This window comes from Tachysurus vachellii, chromosome 2 (assembly GCF_030014155.1).
Source record: "Tachysurus vachellii isolate PV-2020 chromosome 2, HZAU_Pvac_v1, whole genome shotgun sequence".
Taxonomy (NCBI): domain Eukaryota; kingdom Metazoa; phylum Chordata; class Actinopteri; order Siluriformes; family Bagridae; genus Tachysurus; species Tachysurus vachellii.
This window is the reverse complement of record NC_083461.1, coordinates 17,339,860-17,362,315: the sequence shown is the minus strand read 5'-3', so window position 1 is coordinate 17,362,315 and position 22,456 is coordinate 17,339,860. Positions and strand designations below refer to the sequence as shown.

The window sequence follows — 22,456 nt, the reverse complement described above, 5'->3', positions numbered from 1 at the left end:
GCTTTGCTATTTTATGAGAACTACTGAAATGAGAAATTCAGCAGTAGCGGTTTCATGGCATTTATTAAAATTGCCCAAAAATACAGGTTGTAAACAACAAAAAGCATCAGTCCCATTATTTCCTTTTCTAGCCGTTTCAGATAAGCCGTAAACAGATTCTGACCCACACAATATCCAGGCAGACTATCTGCAAGGAGCGGACAAATATTATAGGAGTAATGATCTAAAACAATTTGTCATGTTTATATTGTTGTGTATATCAATATCACAAAAATAAAATACATACAGTGGATCATGTGTGATCTCAATATAAAGTCAGCAGTTCAAGCTGGAAAAAAGGAGGGGAAAAAAATAATAATCTGAAACTGAAAAAACTGAAAGGCAGTGTCTGGATGAATCCTCTAAATCACTCAGCAGTCAAATCTGAACTAAAGGGTTTCATCAGTTTTGGCCTTTTTAAAGGCTGGAGTTTCTTCCTCTGGCTGCTCACTGGGTGGTTGGCTCTTCTTCTTCATGTGAATAATACCCAACGCTGTCATGCGAGTCTCTGTAATGGGAAAGCAACCAAAATATCTTAAAACATTTTGCTGAATAGCAAAAACGAAGTACGAACAGAGAGACATCTTTAAGAAGTGCACATGAATCATTTACTACCAATATAAAGAAATATGAGAAATGATTCAGGTGTTTTAACACGTTATACCACAGAACTGTTGAGCTCATCAATCTAGATACTAAACCTAGTGTGGGACGTGGCAGCCTGGTTACGGGGGTTGGACTAGACTAGCAGTTACGGCGTTTGGACTAGCCTAGCGGTTACGGGGGTTGGAAGACTGATCGAATCCCAGGTCCACCAAGCTGCCACTGCTGGGCCCCTGAGCAAGGCCCTTTGTTCCAGGTTCATTCATTCATTCATTCATCTTCTACCGCTTATCCGAACTTCCTCGGGTCACGGGGAGCCTGTGCCTATCTCAGGCGTCATTGGGCATCAAGGCAGGATACACCCTGGACGGAGTGCCAACCCATCGCAGGGCACACACACACACACTCTCATTCACTCACGCACTCACACACTAGGGACAATTTTCCAGAGATGCCAATCAATCGAACCCCGACCCTGGAGGTGTGAGGCGAACGTGCTAACCACTAAGCCACCGTGCCCCCTTGTTCCAGGTTGTTCATTCATTTTCTGTAACAGTGCCAGTTACTGGGACATTTATGCTTGACATGTAATCTCAACCTAATATATAATAATCACAGATTAAAACTTGGTGATAATTAACAAAGTTAAATGAATCATAGTTGATATGTATGACTGTATGTTGAAGCTTGTCATGAGGTGACGTTTGTGTAAAATTTTTTTTTGAAAGGAGACTCCAATGTCAGCACATGTCTGAGGAATAGCTGGGTTTTTTTTTTTTAAATACAGAAGATGCTGCACTTTGCGCATTTATATTAACTGCAAGAGAGCACGAGGGAACACTTATGTCTGCTATAAGTATGTAAGTGATAACAAGAACTACTCTTTTCCTCAGATCTTCCACAACATTGATTGTAACTAGAAGCCAGTAAAACGTATGATGTAGTATAAAACATGTTATATAAAAGGTTTATTGAATAAATCAGAGAAGTTAAATATTAAATAAATAAAAATTGTAACTGGTGTCAAACTGCTGTGGAATAAGAGAATAATCAATTTTGAGATATTTAAGGACACAACTCCAGCTTTGAATATTTAACTACAATAGCACACCACTCATGCTTTACGCTTTATGTAATGAAAGTTGGAAGATGGAGAAGTTATTTTACCTCCATGCAGTACGGCAGATCGACAGTTTGTTGAGACCGCAGCTTTGGCGTCCCCGTCAGAAAGGCCGAACATTAGCCCACTTATGTTCTGAATCAAAGTCAAATCAGTACTTCTGGGATTTGGCAATGGCAGGAATGAATGCAAAATCAACAAACACTGCGATATTCTGAGGAACCTGTAATTTGTCATGTCATGTAATCACAATGCACAGTCATTCGTTTCAGGTGTCGAAAAGGAGTTTGTGATTTAACTCGTAGTAGTTTCATAGAGGAATCCATCGCTTGCATTATCACCAATTCAAGTAGTTTACATCTGCAAGTTGCTTTGGATTTTTAGTCACAACAATCTACATAAAAATAATTATAAAAACCTTCACAAAACCCTGGAATGACTCCCAAATACATACAGGACATTCAATACCATACAACTCTAAAAATTGTAAAGGATACAGATTTGCGATGTCATAAGGGCCACGCAACTCAAGGGGCTAAATCACAAAAATCAAGACAGAGTTTCTGAGAATTAAAAAAAGTACTCTTTATATACTTGGTGTTTCATACAGAGTGTATATTAAAGTACTTACTGTCTCTGCTCCGCTTGCCATAATGACATTCTGAGAAGGTGAAAATGACAAAGTTACTTTGACACTGAACTCTTAAATATAAATATCACTGTTGTGTCTTAACCTTTCTTGTGCCTCACCTTTCCCTTGCACACTTCCACTAGGTTGATGGCATTTGCGATTGTGTATTTCTTCATGGTGGAGTCTCTGATAGCTGCGGTGTATCTTATCTCAAAAAACACCCCCCTTTCAATTGCCTTGAAGAAACAACATTCACAGTGACGCAAGAACAATTAGACAATTATGAATCTACTGTGTTTTATGCTAATTATCTCCTAGTACTCTATTTTCTTTTTCTTATTAAACAGATACTTAGTGTCATAAATAAAGGAGCACAACTAAACAACAGTCAGTGTTAGAGATTTCAGCTAACCCCATTTATCGGTGACCTTTTGCAATGGAAAGGCTGTTTTTCAGTCGCTGCTATTGAGATGATGTCCACATCATACGTCATGCATGCAGCCTGTTACACAAGAGATGTAACATGTAAAGAAATTATTTACAAAAGATAAATTATAGTCAAGATTTATTTGCATTGTACTGAAAATGTCCCCAGATGAGCTAAAAATGTTTAAGACATTGTTAACAGAAACAAAACTGCACTCGATTCTCTACACAGCATACAGAACAGTCCTCAATCAAGCTGTGTCCAAAAGTGCCTTAAGTGTGGTATGAGGAAACTAAGAGGATTTTTGGACCAGACAGTGTAGTGCAGCCTGGTGTATTCTTAATCTCCAGAACTACTATATTCCGGGTCCATTTCCTATAGCCAAAAAAAATCTTTGGAAGTTGTTATGCAGCCAAAAAAAAACGATCAATAAAACACTAGCAAAACAACGGAAGTGAAGGTAGATCAGTGGTTAAGGCTCTGGGTTATTGATCAAAAAATACAAAGGTTTCAAGCCCTGGCATCTCCAAGTACTACCACTGAGTTCTTAACTTTCCCTGTGGTGCCATGTCATGGCTGACTCCATGCTCTGATGTTTACCTCCTCTAACAAGCGGGAACAACAAATAATTTCACTATACCGTATTGTATATGTGGCAAGTAAAGGTGTCTTCTTCACACAGCCAAGAACACAAAACACCTGCTAGTCATAGGCTGAGGAAAAAGATCCTTCCAATTTGGATTCTGTAGTGTTAAGTAGGAATATCAGTGTACAGTGACATCCGTCTCTCATCCTCCATGTACATCCAAACATTTTTGTGGACTCCTGACTATCACAGCCATATGTGGGTCTGACAAAAACAATTGTATACAATGTCTCTGTATGCTAGCATAACATTTTTTGTATTCTTTGTATAGCATTACAATTTCTCTTTATTGGAACCCGAGGTCCGAAGCATGTTCTAACATGACAATGCTCCTGTGCACAAAGCAAGCAAGAAGTGGTTTGCCAACGTTGGTGTGGAAGATTCGGAACTGGAATGACAGCCCCAGACATTCTTTCTGACAAAATCTAGCGGAACGCCTTCCTAGGAGAGTGGAGGTTATGATAACAGACAAGGACCACTAGATCCGGAATGAGCCATGATCAGGGGTCTACAAGCTTTTTGGTCGTATAGTGTACGACAATAAAGAACTTGAAAACTTACATGGAAGAGTTTCTCAGTTTTTGGAAACACAGCCAAAATATCAAAGTACTTGTATTCGTTGGACGGCCTCTAAAGGGGAAAAATAAATAAATAAATCACATAACAGTGTGAGATTCAGAAGAATCATTATTATTACTGAGTAGTTTATTATCTTGATTGACTTTACTAATGAACTTACAAAGTGAGAGGCATCTGTGGCCACCACTGTCAACCGGTTCAGCACTTTAATTGGTCTCGATTTACCCTGTGTGTGTGTGTGTGTGTGTGTGTGTGTGAGGGGCAGAAATCAGCAATCAGAAAACACACTCTGATAACATCATTATCCACATCATAAATAAATGAAAAAATTTAAATCACCTGTACTATGGGAAGTTGTTCACACAATTCTGAAACTGACAATGGCTTAGGGATTTGCTGCAACAGATATCAAAATAAAAGTACATCAGTAAATGATCAAAAAATCAACGATTCACTCAGCAGGAATGAAACATTATAATACCTGTTTCTTCTTTTGTGGTTCCAGCACATAATTTATCGCAACTGTTGAATAACCAACTGAAAAAAACAACAGAATTAACACGTGATTGAATGTAAACACCATATATAAAAGCTTAGGCACCTAAAATAGTGACTTTATTCCACACAACCACAATGAAAAACTGTTCAAAATAAGGTTTTATTAAATCCTACGGTTGCTTCGGATCTTTGTTTACATAGCAATCAACCTGAATAAGAGCAAACTTACGGTGAGCTGCTGTCTCTATAACGTTCTGCAGCTTTTTCTTGTCGCTTATTGCGCTTATATTGAGATCCATAAATACAGACATTTCGATATTTGTATGTGTAAATGTCTTAAAAAATAATAAAGTTACTTAAAGCTAATTGATGTTAGCACAGCAACGCTAATCGACATCTTGCTAGCCGGGGGCATGTGCGCTGTATAAAAACGTGCTCTGACGTCAGCAGTAGGTGCTCATGGGAAACGTAGTTCACATCTCGAAGATGTTTCGTTAAGGCGTCGAAAAGGAGACGCTGCTATAAACTACAACACGACTCCCATGATCCTTTTCGGCTTGACTTAGCGATCTGTTTGGTGGAATTCAAACAGAAGAACCGCGGAGTTGACAAATGTTTGTTGTTAGCTTCGATAGCAACGGTTAAATAGCTATAGGACTTTATCACAAACACGAGGAATAACTAGAACACGGAGAAAAAGGAATACGGTTTAAGTCGAATAATTGTATGTTTTTTTTTTTAACGTAGTTTAAGTGAAGGTTTTGAGTTGAAGCTGTTGTGTAGCTTTAAGCTACCGTTAGTAGGAAACTGTCTGTAAACATAAAGCTTTTGTTGTTATAATAATAATAATAATAATAATAGTCTTTATTAGGGTTAGAATAATCTGTTCTATACTAATACTAACCAATCTAACCAGGATGTGTTTGTTTCTCAGAAGCATGGAGTCGTGTCTGAACTCCAGACCTGAAAGAGTGGGTTGTGTAACTGTGGAAGATCTGAGAAAAGACCTTTTTGAAGAATTCACCCAAATCCCTGCACTTCAGGTAACACCGCTTCATGATCTGTACACCGAGACCATCCTCATGATTAATGTGTTGCTTTGTTTTTTTTTTTTTTATTATTTACCTTGGAATTATAAAGAAATAAAGCCCACAGATCAAAAACATCCGTCTGTCCCCGTAGGAACCCGGAGCCGTGGACAAGGAACACTTGCAGGTCTACTTGCGGATACGTCCTTTGACCTCTACAGAGAGTGAATTTAGTGAATCACAGGTGCGTACAGGTCACAAGACCGCACTCTTCCAAGCTTATTGTTGTGGATTATTCAGATGGATGAATGCAGCGTTGGTGGAACATGTCATAGTAATTAAAAAAAAAAAAGAAAGAAAACAAAAGTAAAAGGGTTTTTCCCACTTCACAGGAATGCATTTCCATCGAACACCCGGACACTGTGGTTTTAAAAGCCCCTAGATTATCACTGACAGCTAGACAAAGTGAAAAGCTAGGACCTCAACTTGCACAGCGATTCCAGTTTTCAAAGGTGCAAACTGCAATTCTTATGGTTATTGTTAAATACATTTTTTTTATTTTGTTATTGTTGAGCCTGCAGGAAAACTCATTTCACAATTTAATAACGTTTGTCATATTTTGTTTGTACGGAATAAATTGACCAGGTGTATGGCCCAGAAACAACACAACGGCAGATTTTTGATGGTACAACAAAAGCCCTTGTGAAGGATGTCCTGGGAGGAGGAAATTCTTTAGTCTTCACTTACGGTGTAACCAATGCCGGGAAAACGTTCACATTTTTAGGTGAGCTTGTTTTAAAGGGCTGTTTGTGTTACACTGTTGACATTAAACAACTCTTCTGCAGTGAAGATACACAATGTGCATTAAACTCTAACATTTAAGGTCCTGAAAGCGATGGAGGAATTGTGCCCAGGTCGCTAAACGTGATCTTTAACAGCATAGTGGGACGAGTCTATACGCAGAATAACATTAAGCCCCACCGATGTGTCGAATTTACAAGACCGACTAAAGAGAAGCAGGAGGAGGACACCATGATTAAGAAAAATCTTCTAAGGAGATTTAAAGAGGTTCAGTAGAATAAAGAAAGCATTTCATTTTCCTGCATATGTTGTAATGAATCTAATATTGGTATAATCAACTTGTCTGAAAATCTTTTTCTTCTCTAGAGCGATTTACAAAAAAGCAACTCCAGCATATCAAATTCAGCTTGCAGCACCTTACTTGAGGGCAAGTATTAAACAATTCTACATGTGTTTATATGTTTTTGTTTTCTGGGTTGTTCCACTGCACATAGGAGCAGTGATTGGAACAAAATATTTACAGAAGCACTCCTGCATGAGTACGTTTTTTAGCATGTATATACTTGTATATATGTGTGGTCACTGTTGATAAACATTCCAGTCTATTCAACGAAATAGACATTCTTGTGTATAAACCACTCTCTGCCTCTAGAAAAGTTTTGTATGTCACCGAGGATAACGTGCCACATCTGGAAAGTCCCTTTTGTTGCCCTTTTGAAAATACAGGGCTTTCCATACAAAACAGACGGAAGAGTGTTGGTGGTACAAAACCAAGTAATACATTTTTAAAGCAAGCAAACAAATATACACACCAACATATATATTACTTGGTTTTGTATATTTTTATGCTCTATATATATATATATAAAATTATTTGAAGGTAAAAATAATATAAGATATGTTTTATTCAGGTGGAAGATTTGAAACTTGATTTGTAATGTTTATTTTATACAATTGTTTTTGATTATTTTCTATCTTCCCTGCTTTAGGTTCCAGTTACGGCGAGTTAGATGAAGACAGCCTTTGTTTGGAGGAAGATTCCCATGTGAAGTTCTCCGTGTGGGTCTCCTTCTGTGAGATCTACAACGAAAACCTCCACGACCTGCTCGACTTCGCCTCGAATATGTCGCGCAGAAGGAGCGTGCTCCGACTGAGTCAGGATGTCAAAGGGAATACATTTGTCAAAGGTAACGAGCTGGTTTAGTCTGCTTCTGTTTCTTATATCGATCTGTAAAATATCGTGCTCTTGTGTAATTTATTTGCTTACCAGCTGGAGGTGGAGGAGGTTGTTTTTTTTTCTTATTATGCAAACAGACAATTACAATATTTACAGAAGAGAAATTAGGTACAAAATACAAATACAAAGACCAACAAAACATGCATAACAGCCAGTACGATTTGGGTGTGTGTGTGTGTGTGTGTGTAACTGGGTGTGGGAGTGGAAATATATGAATAAAGGAGCATGTAGGGAAGTACAACCGACATAACCAGAGTTATATATATACATATATATATATATATATATATATATATATATATATATATATATATATATATATATATATATATATATAATCAAAGACAAAAAAGTAAATAAATAAAATAAATAATTTTAATGACAATTATTATAGTATCTCACAAAAAAAATGAGGAAGGTGACAATAGCAATCGTAATAGTAATAATAATTATTATAATAACAATAATGATAAATCCAATTAATAAGAAATGACATAGTAATAATAGTATTAGCAGTAGTAGTAATGATAAACATATTAACAAATATACTCATTTCATCCGAATTAGGGGGAGGTTAAATGATCAGGAAGAGGACAAATAAAAATAGTAGTAGTAATAGCAATAATAATAATATTAATATTAATAATGGTACTATTGATACAGCCATTAATAGTAATGATAATAGTAGTAGTTGTAATAGCAATGATAATAATAATATTAATATTATTAATAATGGTAATATTGATACAGCTATTAACCCTTGTATTGTCCTCATATACAAATTAGGAGCGCTGAGTCAACTTGACGTCTGTTTTGACTGCTTATAAAAAATGAAGTATAATTGATAGCCTTTTTTTTTTTTTACCTTTTTAGTCTAACTTGTTTCCAACATATTAACATATATTTTGCAAATAAATAAATATATATATATACACACACACATATTTGGTATACTAAACCTCATTTATATACAAAAATGCCTAATTTTTTAGTAAAAAAAGAAAAAACATAAATTCTGGATTATTTTCACTATAGAGGCACAAAAGTTAATGCACAATTACGGGCTGGTATATTTCAAGGGCAGGAGATTGTTTTGAAACCATTTTGACCATTTTTAATGTCAGCAAATAATAAAACCTGTTTTTTTACAGGCCAAATTGACTTGAATGCTTATAAATCAAAAATTCTATAATTATCATCATTCTGTGTGTAATATCTATTTTACACCACTTGTAATATCTATTTTGCCCACCTGATGTCATCTGATCAACCAACAACAGGCTACACACACACACACACACACTCGAAAACATGCCATAATTTCTTGTGAATAAAACTTTGTTTAACTCCTTTTTTTTTTATTATTATTATACTTAATTTATGAATGATAAACCTTATGAAATTTTGCCATATTTTGAGCATTACTCAGCATTACTCAGCATATCTCCAGGCCAAAGCTGACTGATGCAACTAAATTCATAAATAAGAGAGAGGAAACAAATATGATTTGAATATGAAAACACAACGTGTGTGTGTATGTGTGTAAAGATTGTTGGTAGAAGAAGAGAAGATATTGTCCCCAGCTGGACAAATGCATATAACAAGTGTGAAATATTTACAAATGATTGTTTTTGTTTTTTGGAGGCCCAATGAATTCCAATGCCCAATGCTTGTGTGTGTCTGTGTGTGAGTGTGTGTGTGTAAAGCTTGTTGGTAGATCAGATTTTGCCCCCAGCTGGACAAATGCATCTAACAAGTGTGAAATATTTACAAATGAGTAGCTTTTGTTTTTTCTGGATGAATTGCTATGCCCAGTGCATGTGTGTGCATGTGTGTGCATGTGTGTGCATGTGCGTGCGTGTGCGTGCGTGTGTGTGCATGTGTGTGCATGTGTGCGTGCGCGTGTGTGTATGAGTGTGTGTATGAGTGTGTGTGCAATGTTTACAAATGTGTAGCTTTTGTTTTGTCTGGAGGCCAACTGAATTGCAATGCCCAATGCTTTGAACAGTGTTTGACTGTGTGTGTGTGTGTGTGTGTGTGTGTGTGTGTGTGATCATTTCGGTAGATCATTTTTTGCCCTCTGCTAGGCGAAGGCATATCAAAAGTGTGAAATATTTACAAATGTTTGGCTTTTTTTTTCTTTTCTGGAGGCCTAATGAAATGCAATGCCCAATTTGTGTGTGTGTTTGGGGGGGGGGGTGTGTGAGTGTGTTTTGGGTGCGTGTGTTAGTGGACATTTTACGTGTGCATTTTTGTGTCTGTATGTATGTTCATTGCGCTGAAAAGGGCAAAAGTGTGACCTATTGCCCCACTAAATGTGGCCGAGTCAAAATGACCCAAAAACGCGTAGTATATACTAGTCTGAACACATAGTTCAACTAAAATAGAAAAAATTAATTTTGCTTGCAAAGTTCATAATTTGGAACAATCCTGGTAAATTTCAGGCAGATATGTGGAAGAAAACCCAAGTTATGACACATTAAATTCTTCCAGCGAAAGAATATGGAAAATATAGAATGGAATATGGAAAACCTGGAAATATTGTCCAGACCCAAGGACAATATGAAGGTTAATAATAAGGTATTATAAAGCTGCCTCTGATACCTTTCATGGCCATGGCATACGATCGACCCCCGCCAGCATCATATTTTTTTTTGGCTGCTTTCATTGTTATACTCATGATATGTTTGTCAACTAGTGTATAATGCATTAAAAAAAAGCATGGTGTGTAGCATGGAACCAGCCCAGGCCGCCACGCCCACGCAACACTTACCCTATGTGTGTTTTTATTAATTTTTTATTTTATTTTATTTTTTCATTTTTTTTGCTTTAAACTTATTTTATGCTCCAAATGAATGTGTGTGTGCACCTCATCTAATATGTGAAGCATTATAACAGCAAGACAAGTGCTGGGATAGCCGGAGACAAGAAATCCCAGGCAAAAGTACAAGCTGGAGGGTGAAAGCCCAAGGCCTCTGGCCCCAAATTACACCCACCCACAACTAATCAGAACCACACATGGCAGGGACTAGTATGCCACAGCCAACCAGGGTCCAGAAGCAACGAGAGAGAGAGAGACATTTTAAATCTAATCTTATAAGTATTTTATTTATATTTGGAGGTTGTATTTGACAGTAGAGGCATAGCCACACAAAAAAATGCAATAAAACATGGACATTATATTAAATATTATTTCAATACTTTTTGCAGATCTGACATGGGTCCAGGTAAACAGTGCAGATGAAGCCTACAAGGTTCTAAAGATTGGAAGGAAAAACCAGAGCTTCTCTTCTACAAAGCTCAACAGCGTTTCTAGCAGAAGGTATCATTTTCTTTATTTCCTCCTCCTCCTTCTTCTTCTTCTTAATAATAATAATAATATTGTTACACTGACATTTTCAGCTTCTAGGTGAACTTGCACACACTGTTGTATGACTCAAAACTGTGCTATTTTCAGCCATAGTATTTTCTCCATCCGAATCCTGAGAATTGAAGACATAGGGGTTCCTCGAGTACAGACCATAAGCGAGTGAGAATTCTCTTTATTTGTACTCCAGACAATCTCAATCTCTGTTCCTGCTGAATAATTACGTGGCTGTTTCTGAATCTGTAATGTTTCTTAATCCATAAAAACCTACAACTGCTTCTAAGTCTTTACTATAAGTCTAAGTCTCTGCATCTAGGTAATTTCATCATGTGGATGACTTTTAATCCATCCAGGCTTTCTCTGTGTGATCTGGCCGGATCAGAGCGTTGTGCGAAAACCCAGAACAGAGGAGAGCGCTTAAAAGAAGCTGGGAATATTAACACATCGCTGTTAACCTTAGGAAAATGCATAAACTCGTTGAGGCTGAGTCAGACACAGTCAAAGTGAGTCTCACCGTTTTTAAACCCACATTATAAGTGACAAAGATGGACTCACGGTCATGTCGGTGTTGAAGAATGTATATTAAATTATGATAAATTCTTTTTTGGTAGGTTTCAGCAGCATATCCCCTTCAGAGAGAGCAAACTCACTCATTACCTTCAGGGCTTTTTCTCTGGCCGTGGAAAAGCCTGCATGATCGTCAACATCAACCAGTGTGCTTCCATGTATGACGAAACGCTGAACGTCCTCAAGTTCTCAGCAGTGGCTCAGAAGGTCAGTCAGTATTTATTAGCTGTGTAATCCTTTTTTTTCTTAAAACAGCCAGTGATTTAGAAACATTCGGACTGTATGGTAACTTTATTAAAATAGGTTTTCAATCCTTACCTGCAATGGAGGTGAGACATCAATGTCAAGTTCAAGTTCAACTAAGGGGTAAAAAAAAAATCACTTTTATTGTGCTTCAAAGAACCGCACGCTTCATTTTGTCCACCTGCCTTGTAGGTTGTTGTCTTGAACCCGAAACCAGTCTTAAGTGTTGTGCCTAAGAAATCTGCCAGAGAAGTCTCCATGATGATCAACAACGTGGACAGGAGAGAATGGAGCAGGAGAACCACCTTAATTAAGTGGGAGACGACCTTGGAGGACGTTCAAGAGGATGAGGATGATGAAGAAATGGAGGTTGATGAGGAGGAAGAAGAGGAGAGTGGTGAGGAGAGCATGGTGGAAAACACAGTACTAGAAACTGCAGAAGATCAAGAGTTTGATGAGGTATATTATCTGAATTATCAGCATTTATAAAACAGCATGCATTCAAAGCAGATTGACTCCTATTCCTCCAGCGCTTGTTCTTCTGTATACAAGAGAAAACGAACCAATCACGTAGATCACCAACATCTGGCTAATCAGGTCAAGAAGGCGCCAATGCTCACCTTTTGGTTAAACACTAGTGTTCAGGTTTAACTGTCCTGTGCAGACTCTGGCATGGGTTTAGACTGTGGCTATAGTTAAAACAAAAAACACTAAATTATTCACACTTACAAACTAGCCTGTGTTATGAATACAATTTGTGACAGGGTTCCCACGCGTCCTGGAAAACCTGGAAATCCTGGAAAATTTATGACCAATGTTCCAGTCCTGGAAAACACATGGAAAATGAAAGAAAACATAAATTGTCCTGGAAAAAATCTTGTTGTCCTGGAAAATGATTATTTTTAAATAGTGATGCTCCGATTGATCGGCCACCGATCATGATCGGCCGATATTGACTAAAAATAGCTAGATCGGTGATCCCCAAAAGCGCTGATCAAAAAATCCGATCACGTGACGTAAACTACTCGCGCGACTTTTTCACACGTGCATGCACGCGCACAGGTAAACAACAGCAGAGCGGCACTTACCAGTGGCAACATGAGTTCTCCCGTCTGGAAGTTTTTCAAAGTGTCCGATAAAGACGTAAAGTTAGCCGTTTGCAATGTATGTCGTGATGAAATCCCTCGAGGTGGAAGCAAGCAACGGCATTTTAATACCAATAACATGGTTAGGCATCTTAGAACACGCCATACAAATGAATATGCCGAGTATGAGAAACTAAACCAGTCGAAGCCAACAACATCCCCATCCCTCAACCAGCCGACTGTGAGTGATGCATTTAAACTAGTAGTGATGTGAGTGTGAGTGATGCCTTTTGTGATTGAGACATGAAGGATTTTGTACTCTGTATTAGTAGGCCGAGGCCCAGCATGTTTTGGTCTGAAACATTTTGTGGCCAATTGTTTAATTTTAATATATTAAAATTTTTATTTACATTTTACAAGTAGCCTGGGCCTATGTAACCTCATACCATCCCAAGTTCATCTGGTTGGTAACTACCTGCTTGGCCTCGTTGTTTCTCTGCCTTGTTATTTAGAAAGGATGGCATTGGCTTACAGTAGCTTTCATTATTTTATTTTTTGGATCTGATGTAGTTGGTTCCTCAACTACATCAGACGTTCATAATAATAACAGAAAAAAACACTTGCCATAGTTTTGTCCTTTGTGGCAGTAGCCAGTTTTGGTGTAACAAGTTTTACATTTTGCTGCCAATTATAAAATGTAATCATTGTATTAAGAGGCGACATCCTATTAAGCTGATCTGATGTGTGTTGGTCTGCCTGACCCCTCTTTGTTTGGAATAATTTTAAGTTACTCTGCCTTATTTGGGAAAGATGGCCTACAGTAGCTTTAAGTTCTCATTTTCTAAAATAAACACTTGGTGGTTCTTCAAGATCTTGACTGTAGCCTATTTCTACAGTTTTTTTTCTCAATACAGTTAATTTAGAGTTAATTTCATTTCTAAAAATGGTGCTCTGCTAGATTATAGATAAAAGATTCCCATTCCTCTGCCATTCTGTGATCGGCAGTGATCGGCAATCGGCAGATCATGATCTTGGTGATCGGTGATCGACCCCAAAAATGCTGATCGGAGCATCTCTATTTTTAAATGTTCTTGATCATTTAAAGAACAGTTTACAACTGGTCGAAACAATTAGTAACAGAAAGCGCTCTGTTCAGGGATGCTGAGTTTTGACGGGTTTTTTGTTATGCTGTTTAATCTTGCTGTGACGGATGACGCTGGCGGTTTCAGGTGCTAGGAATGGTTTAAGTGCTCGAATGTTTTCAGCAAATGGTGAGGGGTAAGCAGGTTATATTAACCTTGTTAATCTGAATATCATGTGCAAGGGGAATGCACAGCAAACTAAAGCATGCATGACGGCATTGGCCTGAGAAAGGAAAGGGTATTAATATGTGCAGTCTTTTTATTTTATAAATGTTGAAATTTCATTCACATGACAAAATTACTTTAAAAGTATAGTTAAGTAATAGCCATAAAGTGTACGTTGTTTTTAAGACTTCTGGAGAGAAGAAAATATTACTTTAGGCCGTGAATCTGTGATCCTTGTCTTTTTTGCTAAATTTGAAATGTCCTGGAAAAGTCCTGGAAAATGATCTCTGAAAAAGAGTGGGAACCCTGTGTGAGAATAAATCAGGTTATATTTGTGTTCAGTGATAGTTCAAATAGTTTTAAAGTTTACTTTGCTGGTTTACCACCAGTGAATTCACCAAAATCTCAAACATTTCACCTCAATCAGGCGTTTATGTCCAGTCCTGCTGCGACTTTCCTGCTTTTCCTAGTTTATAATTTCTGCCAAATAACAAATAATTCCTCTATGTTGAGGATTCCAAATAAACATGGGCAAAAATGTCTAGATAAATTCTCTGTGAAGTGAATTTGGAATAGAAAGAAGTTAAATTAATCTCTGCAACTAGCCAATCACTTTTATTTTAAATCCTGTCTTCATTGCAAGAAAAACAGGCCTTTGTCTCCAGGCTGAACATATTAGCCTCCACTGTGACCACTACTTAATGTCTAAGTTGTACTGTCCTCATTCTGTGTTCATTTCAGCTACAGCAGAAGATTAAAGAACTTCAAGAAGAGCTTTCTAAGGAACATTCTGAAAAGCTTGCCATAGAATCACGAATCAGGGAAGAAGTTACCACAGAGTTCATGGAGCTGTTTTCCAATATGGAAAAGGATTACAAGTAAGGCCATGGTGCTGTTTTAACTCCGAGAAGGTTATTAACCTGACTCAAGACTTAATGAGGATGTTTTTGTTTTTTTCCCTTTCTAGTGAACGTCTGCAGAGAGAGAAAGAAATAGCTGAAGAAAGAGCTGAGAGGAGATTAGAAATACTTCAGAATTTAGTCAACAAAAATGGCACTGAGACAACAACAACAGAGAATTCTGCTGAGGATGAAACTAAGGTATAACATGCGTTTTTTTCATTTATTTATTTTTTTCATCCTGAGTGTTTTTCAAGAGCACACATTCCGTTTTGCGTAATTTCCTATTTTAGCATATTACAAAACGGTGAAGTAGGTTCTTCTGCTCTTCAGGAGACTAGAATGACGTTCTTGGATGGGATGATTGAAGAGATGCAAACTGACCTGGCTATGATAAAGAGTGATGCCGAGGCAGCACAGCTGTGTCTGGAGAGCAAGGATCATTCTCCTGGAGCTGTCAGCAAGCTGAGGACACAGCTGGGTGAGATGGAAGAAGAGCTTCTTAAAAACCGTCAGCTAATGAATATCAAAACTAAGGGTGAGTTTATTTACTCGCATGGTTTTATAGAGATTGATGCTTTGTTCCTCACTAACTGTGTCTTCAATTTATTAACAGAAATAGAAGAATTGCAGGTTTGTTTAAAAAGTTCCAGTGACCAGCTGCTGGAGTCTCACAAGGTTAGCTTTTTTCTCTTCTCCACGGCAGTCTTTGTTGTACACTGTTAGACTATATACAGGTATAAAATAATCTTTTTTTTTTTTTTAAATAGGATTTTAAAACTCAGAATCTGAGAAATCAGCAACTGATGGAAATCTGTCAAGAAAAAGATGAGATGATCTCCAAGCTTCAGACTTCTTTAGATCAAAATGCTGAAGCAGCTAATAAAGATGTAAGTTGCAACATCTAGTGCTTATAAAAGTGGTATACATTTTGGCAATTTTGCACTGATTATACTGCTGTGCTTTACAGAGGGCCTGTAAAGACCAAGAAATTCTTCAGCTTGCAAACACCTTAAAAGAGAAAAATGACTTCTTGGCTAAGCTCAACCGTGAACGGCATTCTCTTGATCAAAAGTTGAAGGATCTCACCGAAGAGCTGAAAAACCAAGCGCATGCATGTGAAGCTGCTGTGTCTTTACTTGAAACAGAAAAAGCAGCAACCACCAAACTATCAAACGAGAACCAATCACTTGCCACTGAGCTCAGAGATCTCCAGCAAGCAGCTAATGACATGAAGACCAGGCTCACAGCCAAGGACACTGAATTAAACATTAAGAAAATAGAGGCTTCCCGGCTTTCTGAGGAGCTCCAAAAAACCCAAGCTCTTCTCCAGAAGCATGAAGAAGAGGCTATTGAGCAATCTCAGACAATCAAATCCCTGAAGCTGGAGACCCAGGAACTTTTGAAAGAACAAACGAACAAGTGTGTCTTCCAAGAGACCATAACAGCTCTCCGTAGAGAGTGTGAGACGATGATGTCCTCATCCCAGGAGAAAAGCAGGAAGATCACGGCCCTGGAGCAGGAAGTCAGTCAGCTAAGAGAGGAAATGTGCCAGAAGCAGAACCTGTGCGATCAGCTTGAGCAAGAGCGAGGAGCTCAGAGCGAAAAGAATCAACAACTGCTTAGCCGCTACGAAGCCAAGAAGCTGATTGTGGAGCAGATTAAGAGAAGTCACTCGGAGCTGGAGACAGAGCTCCATGGTGTAAGAGAGCAGTTGGTCATCCTGGAGAAGCAACAGCAGGCCTTTACACACAGCTCTGAGAGACTTGAACAGGTGGAGAAGAAGCTTGCTGAGAAAGAGGCTCATTGTGCAGATCTGGAACAGAGACTCCTGCAAACCCAGAAGAAGCTGGACCAGGCAGAGAAGAGAGATCGAAGTGAGGAGAGGTATCTATATAAAAGGAGAAAAGAAATGGAGAATAAACTTGACCATAAGAACACAGAACTTGAGATGAAAGCTCAGAAACTATTACAGTAAGTTGCTTCCAAATTTTTACCAGTGCACACAAGACTGGAACCTTTGGTGCTAGGATACTAAAATTTGTGCATCAGTCTAGTACCAAAGTACATAATAATTGGACCAACAGAACAGCATGCTACACTATAGATAGATGGATGGAGATATATATAATGGGATGATGCTGATCAAGCCCCGACATCAGTTTAATCTCAATAATGGTCTTACAGATGAATGGACATGTTTCTGTCGCCACACTCCACAATCTAGTGGAAACCTTTCCAGAAGAGTGGAGGTTATTACCACAGCAAATAGAGACTAAAACGAGAACTGTTTTTTATTATTTTTTTAAACAGATTTAAAACACAGGTGAATGATGGGCTGGAAACAGTTAAGAGGGTAAGTCTGGATCTGGAACAGAAAGAGAAACGTATCGCTGGTCTACTTTCTCAGCTGACTGAGAGCAAAGCTGAAACTGAGCAGATGCAAAAAGAGGTTAGTCTGTGGGCCTTGAGGTAACTTATCAGGTGCAGAATCAGAATGTTATATGTGCATGTTATTAAAACTTGTATAAAATCGTTTTCTCTGCAAGATTGCATGCTTGTCAGAAACTGTCCGAACACTGCAACAGAAGCTTTGTGACTTGGAGAAAGACAGGGATCAAGCCATCGCCGAGAAAGAGCGGATTATTGAAACTCTGAAGACCGTGAGCAGCTTTCTGCAATCTCATTGGTTTACAGATTTCATCCAAACTCTATTAAGACTGTTTACTTAATCCTTTTTCATTTTTAACAGGACCAAGCCAACAAAGCTGAATCGCATCAGGACCATAAAAGCTGTCAAGGTAACCAGGACATTGAAATGGTCATCACATCTGGTGGTGTTAAACGTTCTAATTCAGTCTCATAGTGAAATACATCATATGTAAAATAAGTAAAGGAATCTTCAGCTGATATTTGATTTATGCTTGCGGAGCTTCTGGCCGAAGTATGATGTTTTCTTTCCTTTTTATATCACTGACCTATTTCTCACAGAGCTTATGAAGCTGAAGGAGAACCATCAGAGAAAGCGCATGACTGAGATTGAACCTGGTCGTTCGCAGCAGGATGCGCGAAAAGTAGAGCAAACTCCAGCACTTTGGACAGTAAGTGCAATAGACTTCAGATGCATCAGGTTTATAAATTCAATGTGTAGCTCGTTAGTCAAGCGGCATTTCTGCTAAAATTGTTGTAATGGAAGAAAATCTCTTGCACTATCCATAGTGTTTATAAGATGTGCCTGGGGAAAAAAAACCCCAAGGCCAGTGAAGAAAGACAAAGCCACATGGGTTACTTATATATCACCAAGAGAGATTTGTTTTACTTTAAACACCTTTCATAAGCCAAAGACCTCTTAAACCATAGTGAATGCTGAATACTCATTCAGTGGCTTAGATAACTTAATGGCTTAGTCTTAGTTAACATGCAGAAAACTTTTGCTATTTAATAGTTACTGCCTGTCTGCCCTTAAATTTGCTTGTGAATTAAAACAATTTAGAGAGCAGACAGTCTGATGCACTGTTAGTTTTAATGAGACTGATTGTTACTGCCGAAGCATCTGGGTTCAGTGATTCTTAGTGTGTTCCTAGTTTTTATTTTTTTTTGCTGCAGAAATGTGTAAATCCAGCCCTAGAGGTTCCTCTGAGGAACTTGGCAGGCTGAACATGCTGACAGGATTATGTGAACCTTTCATCTGCTGATAGAATACGATTGTTGTTCTGGGATCAGGGCCACAGAATATTAGACACACATGATTCAGTGAAATGATTCAGTGGATTTGAATTAAATATGTGAAATTTGTTATAACACATTTGAGTTCTGGATCTGTAAGTCCCTGTATGATGATTTTCAGCAGCCTTCAGTACACGAGACCTCAGTGCTGTCCACCATGGACGAGAAAGAAAAGCGCTTCCCCAAACCTGAAGTGGAGATCAGCTTCTCCCCTCTCAAACCCGACCGTCTGAACATCTGCAGGCCAGGAGACGACGAGACGGTCACAGTCAAAATCAAGCGCACAGCCAGGAAGAGGAAAAGTGTTGAGGTCTTAGGAATAAAAAAAAAAAATTATCCTTAGAAATCTTCTTTTCTTGCTTTTTGTCGTTTATTGTTGCACCCTAGTATCAACTTGCACTGGCATGTTGTTTTTTTTTTGTTTTTTTTATTGCTTGTATACTAGAACGCAGTCGAGTCAGAAAACAGGAAGAACATGCGGCTTCGAGGAAACGCCAGGGATCAACAACGTGTAGAGGTATATATACATATATATGTGTGCTAAATTGTGCTTGTACCTGTGGCTGCATGATCATGTTCAATACCGTTATTTTGCTCATTGTGATTTTATAGTAAATATACACAAGCGAAGCACAAACCAGAAATATTTAAGGTTAGTCGCAAAGGAAAAATTCACCCTGAATCATTATTTAAAATTGTTATATAACACTGAATTGTGTGCAAGATTTATTGTTTAATGAAATTCTGTTTTATGGTGGGTGTGTGTTTTACTTCAGCTAACAGCATCCGACATTACTCAACTGTAATACCCATAACTGCTAAGAGCTTTCTTCATCTCTTTAAACAGAGATTGATGCAGCAGTGCTTTAAACCTTTAGACTGCACAGCTCTCTCCTTTCTTCTGTACACTCTGCTAGATCAGTCCCTTGTCTCTAACCAGCCTCAAAGCTGCATCACTTGCATTGTCCTGAAAAATGGAGAGTATGAAATGAAGCTTTTGCTCTTTTCGTGTTTTTGGAGCTAAAAGTCAAACCTGACTGTATCTCTCGTGTTTGAGATCTTCAAATTAGACACCATTTTTAAAGCATTATTTGGCACTGGAACACTAAAAAAAAAGATCTTCCAATAATGAACAAATAAACATCAACATCACTAAAGACATTAGAAACATTCAGGATGGATCTTTCCTTGAAATGATTCAGTGGATTTGAATTAAATATGTGAAATTTGTTATAAACCCCAGAGGAAAGTGAAAACAATTGGTCAGTGCTGCTGCAAAAAAAGTTGTCTTGTAATACTAACACATAGAGATGCATTGATCTGATGTTGCTTGTCAGTAATTGCTCAATATTGAGCATGCTGGATGACTATAGTGTCCCAGCTCTCATCTCACTTCACTTTAAGTGTTTTGCAGCTTTGGTAGTGCATTCAAAAGTCAAGTGATTCATGTATCAATTCTTCTTCTCCTGTAAGTCCCCCATAGTGCTCGCTAAAAAGGCTAATCAATCGAAACAAAAGGATTCTCCTGTTAGTCTGAAAGGCAAGAAAGACGGAACCCTGCAAAAGATCGGTGACTTCATCCAAAGTTCTCCGACCCTTCTAGGGAGCAAAGGTCAGTACTGGTTCTTTGTAGACTCCATCAACAGTATTGAGCAGTTGCTGATATCGTCACATTTATTCTCCACAGCTAAAAAGATCATGGCAAAGGTTGCTTTAAAAGCTCCAGAGCCTGAGATCAACAGCGAGACGAGCAACAAACCCAAGAGATCGAAACGCAAGCTGTTCAAGACCGAAATCTCCTCCCCTCTCGACATCCCTTCACATCCGGTCAGTTGAGCTTTAGGATGATTTACAGACACAGAATTGTTTAAAGACAGCTGCATAATTGTTGGCACCTTTCATGAAAATATGTAATATGCAATACGTAATATTCTGAGCCAAGGTATTCGGCGATAACGAATATTCTCATTTTAACACACATTTTCTTAAGTTTTACAATTTTTTTTGCAAAACAAATGATCTGCATTTTAAAGATTATAAAAGATTATAAAGAATATTCATTCTACAGAATAGAGTAAAAGCATTAAGCATCTTGCAGTAATTAGTGTGTGTGTGTCAGTGTGTGCTTGTTTATAATATAATATTCATTTACCCACAGATCATCGGAATAGATCAAGAAGACAAAGAAAGCGATCATCACATTATTAAAAGAAAATTAAGAACAAGAACTGCCAAAATACGACTTGAGTCAGACTCAAGTTTCTGGTAATTTATTGTTAATTAACATGTGCTGAATGTTTTAGTGCTTTTATAGACTATTTTGTGCAGATTTGTTTAAATATGTGACCATTTTTGAAATCTGTGTAAATTATGGTTCTGTGTGATGGTCATTTATTTCTCATGTCACTGAACAGACATGTGCTTGTCAGTTGACTAGCTCTTGTGCACCCGTTTGATCTTTGCCCTTGATGATGCATCTGCCTGCTCACAACGATCTTGTTTGCTCAAAATAAAATGCAGTTCAAAATCAAATCAACAGGTGAAGTGAATAAATTCAGCAATGTTAGATTTGTACTGCTTTACTAGCACAAAAAGGATATTTTGTTCCCAAAGCTTGCTTTGTTAATGCTCGTCTTCTAAATCAGAGGTCATGTAGCTTGGCTTTGCTCCCTACCTGCCTCTCTCGGCTGCTGATGGATTGATTGACGTTATCTTTGTGTCTCGGGTGTTCGCCAGCGAGGGGCCGTCTCGGGAGCTGCTGTGGCTTCGGTCATGATTTATAGGGATTACCGATTCGGATGCAAGTGTCATTGTGCTGTTGTTTTGTAGGTCAGAGTCTGATCAGGAGTATCTACATTTAAAAGAAATAGAAAAGTAAGAAGTACCATGATGGTTTAGGTTTCATTTCTAATTCCTGACATCTGAATGTCTTTGGACTGATGAGGTTGTGTTAGAGCATTATATCTTGTGAGTTTGACCAGTAGTGAAAATGAGCTGCTTATCTTCACCTTGACATAAATGTGTTCATAGAAACCTGTTTCACTTACTGATTTTCTTAGTACTTTTCTGTAATTCCTGTTCCATAATGTTCATGCTCAATTTCTTTTTAATGGTGATTGTTTGGACTCCACGTAAATTAATAATGCAGAATAAATGTAGAATTGAAATAGACTCAAGCATCTCAGCCACATATTCATTCAACTGCCTTCGTTCAGCAGGATCACCGTACTGTCTGTACTTCATTTGTTCAACATAATTTATTCAACTGAACGAATGGCTTAGTCAAAGCAAAAAAAAAAGAAGAAGAATTTACATACATTTTGCTTTTTTTTTATTTTGTCATTCATGAAAAATGTATGATAAATTTTAACCTACTATTCAAACTTTATATGTATTTAATACCAAATTTATTAAAAATGAATCATGTTGTGTTACAAGATATTCAGCAATGGTCTGTGGTTTAAAAACCTCATTGGTATGAATGAAACACTGGGATGGTTTTGTTACGCAAACGCTGTATAACATGGCAAGAATATTTCCCATTTAAAGTCTTAATAATAGGAATTTTGATTGTGGTATTTCATTGAAATAAACTGACTCCTGGGATATAATCTCACAAAGAAAGGGGGCATGTGTGCTGTTTTTTTGCACAC

At 37.9% G+C, this 22,456-nt stretch overlaps 2 protein-coding genes across 4 annotated transcripts; one reads left to right on the top strand and one right to left on the bottom strand.

The window, feature by feature from the left end:
- Positions 1-44: 44 nt before the first annotated feature.
- rpp30 (ribonuclease P/MRP 30 subunit) lies at positions 45-5,023 on the bottom strand. The gene is made up of 11 exons (XM_060860862.1): positions 4,773-5,023; positions 4,527-4,582; positions 4,385-4,441; positions 4,206-4,271; positions 4,028-4,096; positions 2,806-2,895; positions 2,513-2,629; positions 2,394-2,423; positions 2,260-2,297; positions 1,810-1,889; positions 45-547 (listed from the first exon to the last, which is right to left on the bottom strand). The coding sequence occupies exons 1-11, from the start codon at positions 4,852-4,854 to the stop codon at positions 429-431; spliced, it is 804 nt and encodes a 267-aa protein (XP_060716845.1). The 5' UTR covers positions 4,855-5,023; the 3' UTR covers positions 45-428.
- Positions 5,024-5,097: 74 nt separating this feature from the next.
- On the top strand, positions 5,098-22,427 carry kif20bb (kinesin family member 20Bb). 3 transcript variants are annotated; one of them, XM_060860795.1, is made up of 28 exons: positions 5,098-5,267; positions 5,478-5,586; positions 5,726-5,815; positions 5,964-6,083; positions 6,217-6,355; positions 6,455-6,639; positions 6,739-6,799; positions 7,362-7,559; positions 10,820-10,931; positions 11,067-11,138; positions 11,330-11,479; positions 11,588-11,750; positions 11,979-12,245; positions 14,920-15,056; positions 15,146-15,278; positions 15,411-15,615; positions 15,694-15,755; positions 15,848-15,967; positions 16,048-16,964; positions 17,391-17,529; positions 17,627-17,740; positions 17,830-17,878; positions 18,069-18,178; positions 18,925-19,113; positions 19,249-19,320; positions 20,277-20,415; positions 20,491-20,630; positions 20,962-22,427. In XM_060860795.1, exons 2-28 carry the CDS (start codon positions 5,482-5,484, stop codon positions 21,070-21,072), a joined length of 4,299 nt encoding a protein of 1,432 aa, XP_060716778.1. In that variant the 5' UTR covers positions 5,098-5,267; positions 5,478-5,481; the 3' UTR covers positions 21,073-22,427. The 3 variants fall into 3 exon arrangements, with proteins under 3 accessions (XP_060716778.1, XP_060716768.1, XP_060716760.1); XM_060860785.1 differs by having other exon boundaries at positions 16,048-17,051; positions 18,928-19,113; XM_060860777.1 differs by having other exon boundaries at positions 16,048-17,051.
- The last annotated feature ends 29 nt before the right edge of the window (positions 22,428-22,456 follow it).

Coding starts and splice junctions, on each gene's coding strand:
- rpp30 (XM_060860862.1), bottom strand. CDS start 4,854: ATGTCTGTATTTATGGATCTCAATATAAGCGCAATAAGCGACAAGAAA. Junction 4,442..4,526: donor AACCACAAAAGAAGAAACAG/GTATTATAATGT, acceptor TATCTGTTGCAG/CAAATCCCTAAGCCATTGTC. Junction 4,097..4,205: donor CCACAGATGCCTCTCACTTT/GTAAGTTCATTA, acceptor TTTCCCCTTTAG/AGGCCGTCCAACGAATACAA.
- kif20bb (XM_060860777.1), top strand. CDS start 5,482: ATGGAGTCGTGTCTGAACTCCAGACCTGAAAGAGTGGGTTGTGTAACT. Junction 6,356..6,454: donor GAAAACGTTCACATTTTTAG/GTGAGCTTGTTT, acceptor CTAACATTTAAG/GTCCTGAAAGCGATGGAGGA. Junction 19,321..20,276: donor GGGATCAACAACGTGTAGAG/GTATATATACAT, acceptor TTCTCCTGTAAG/TCCCCCATAGTGCTCGCTAA.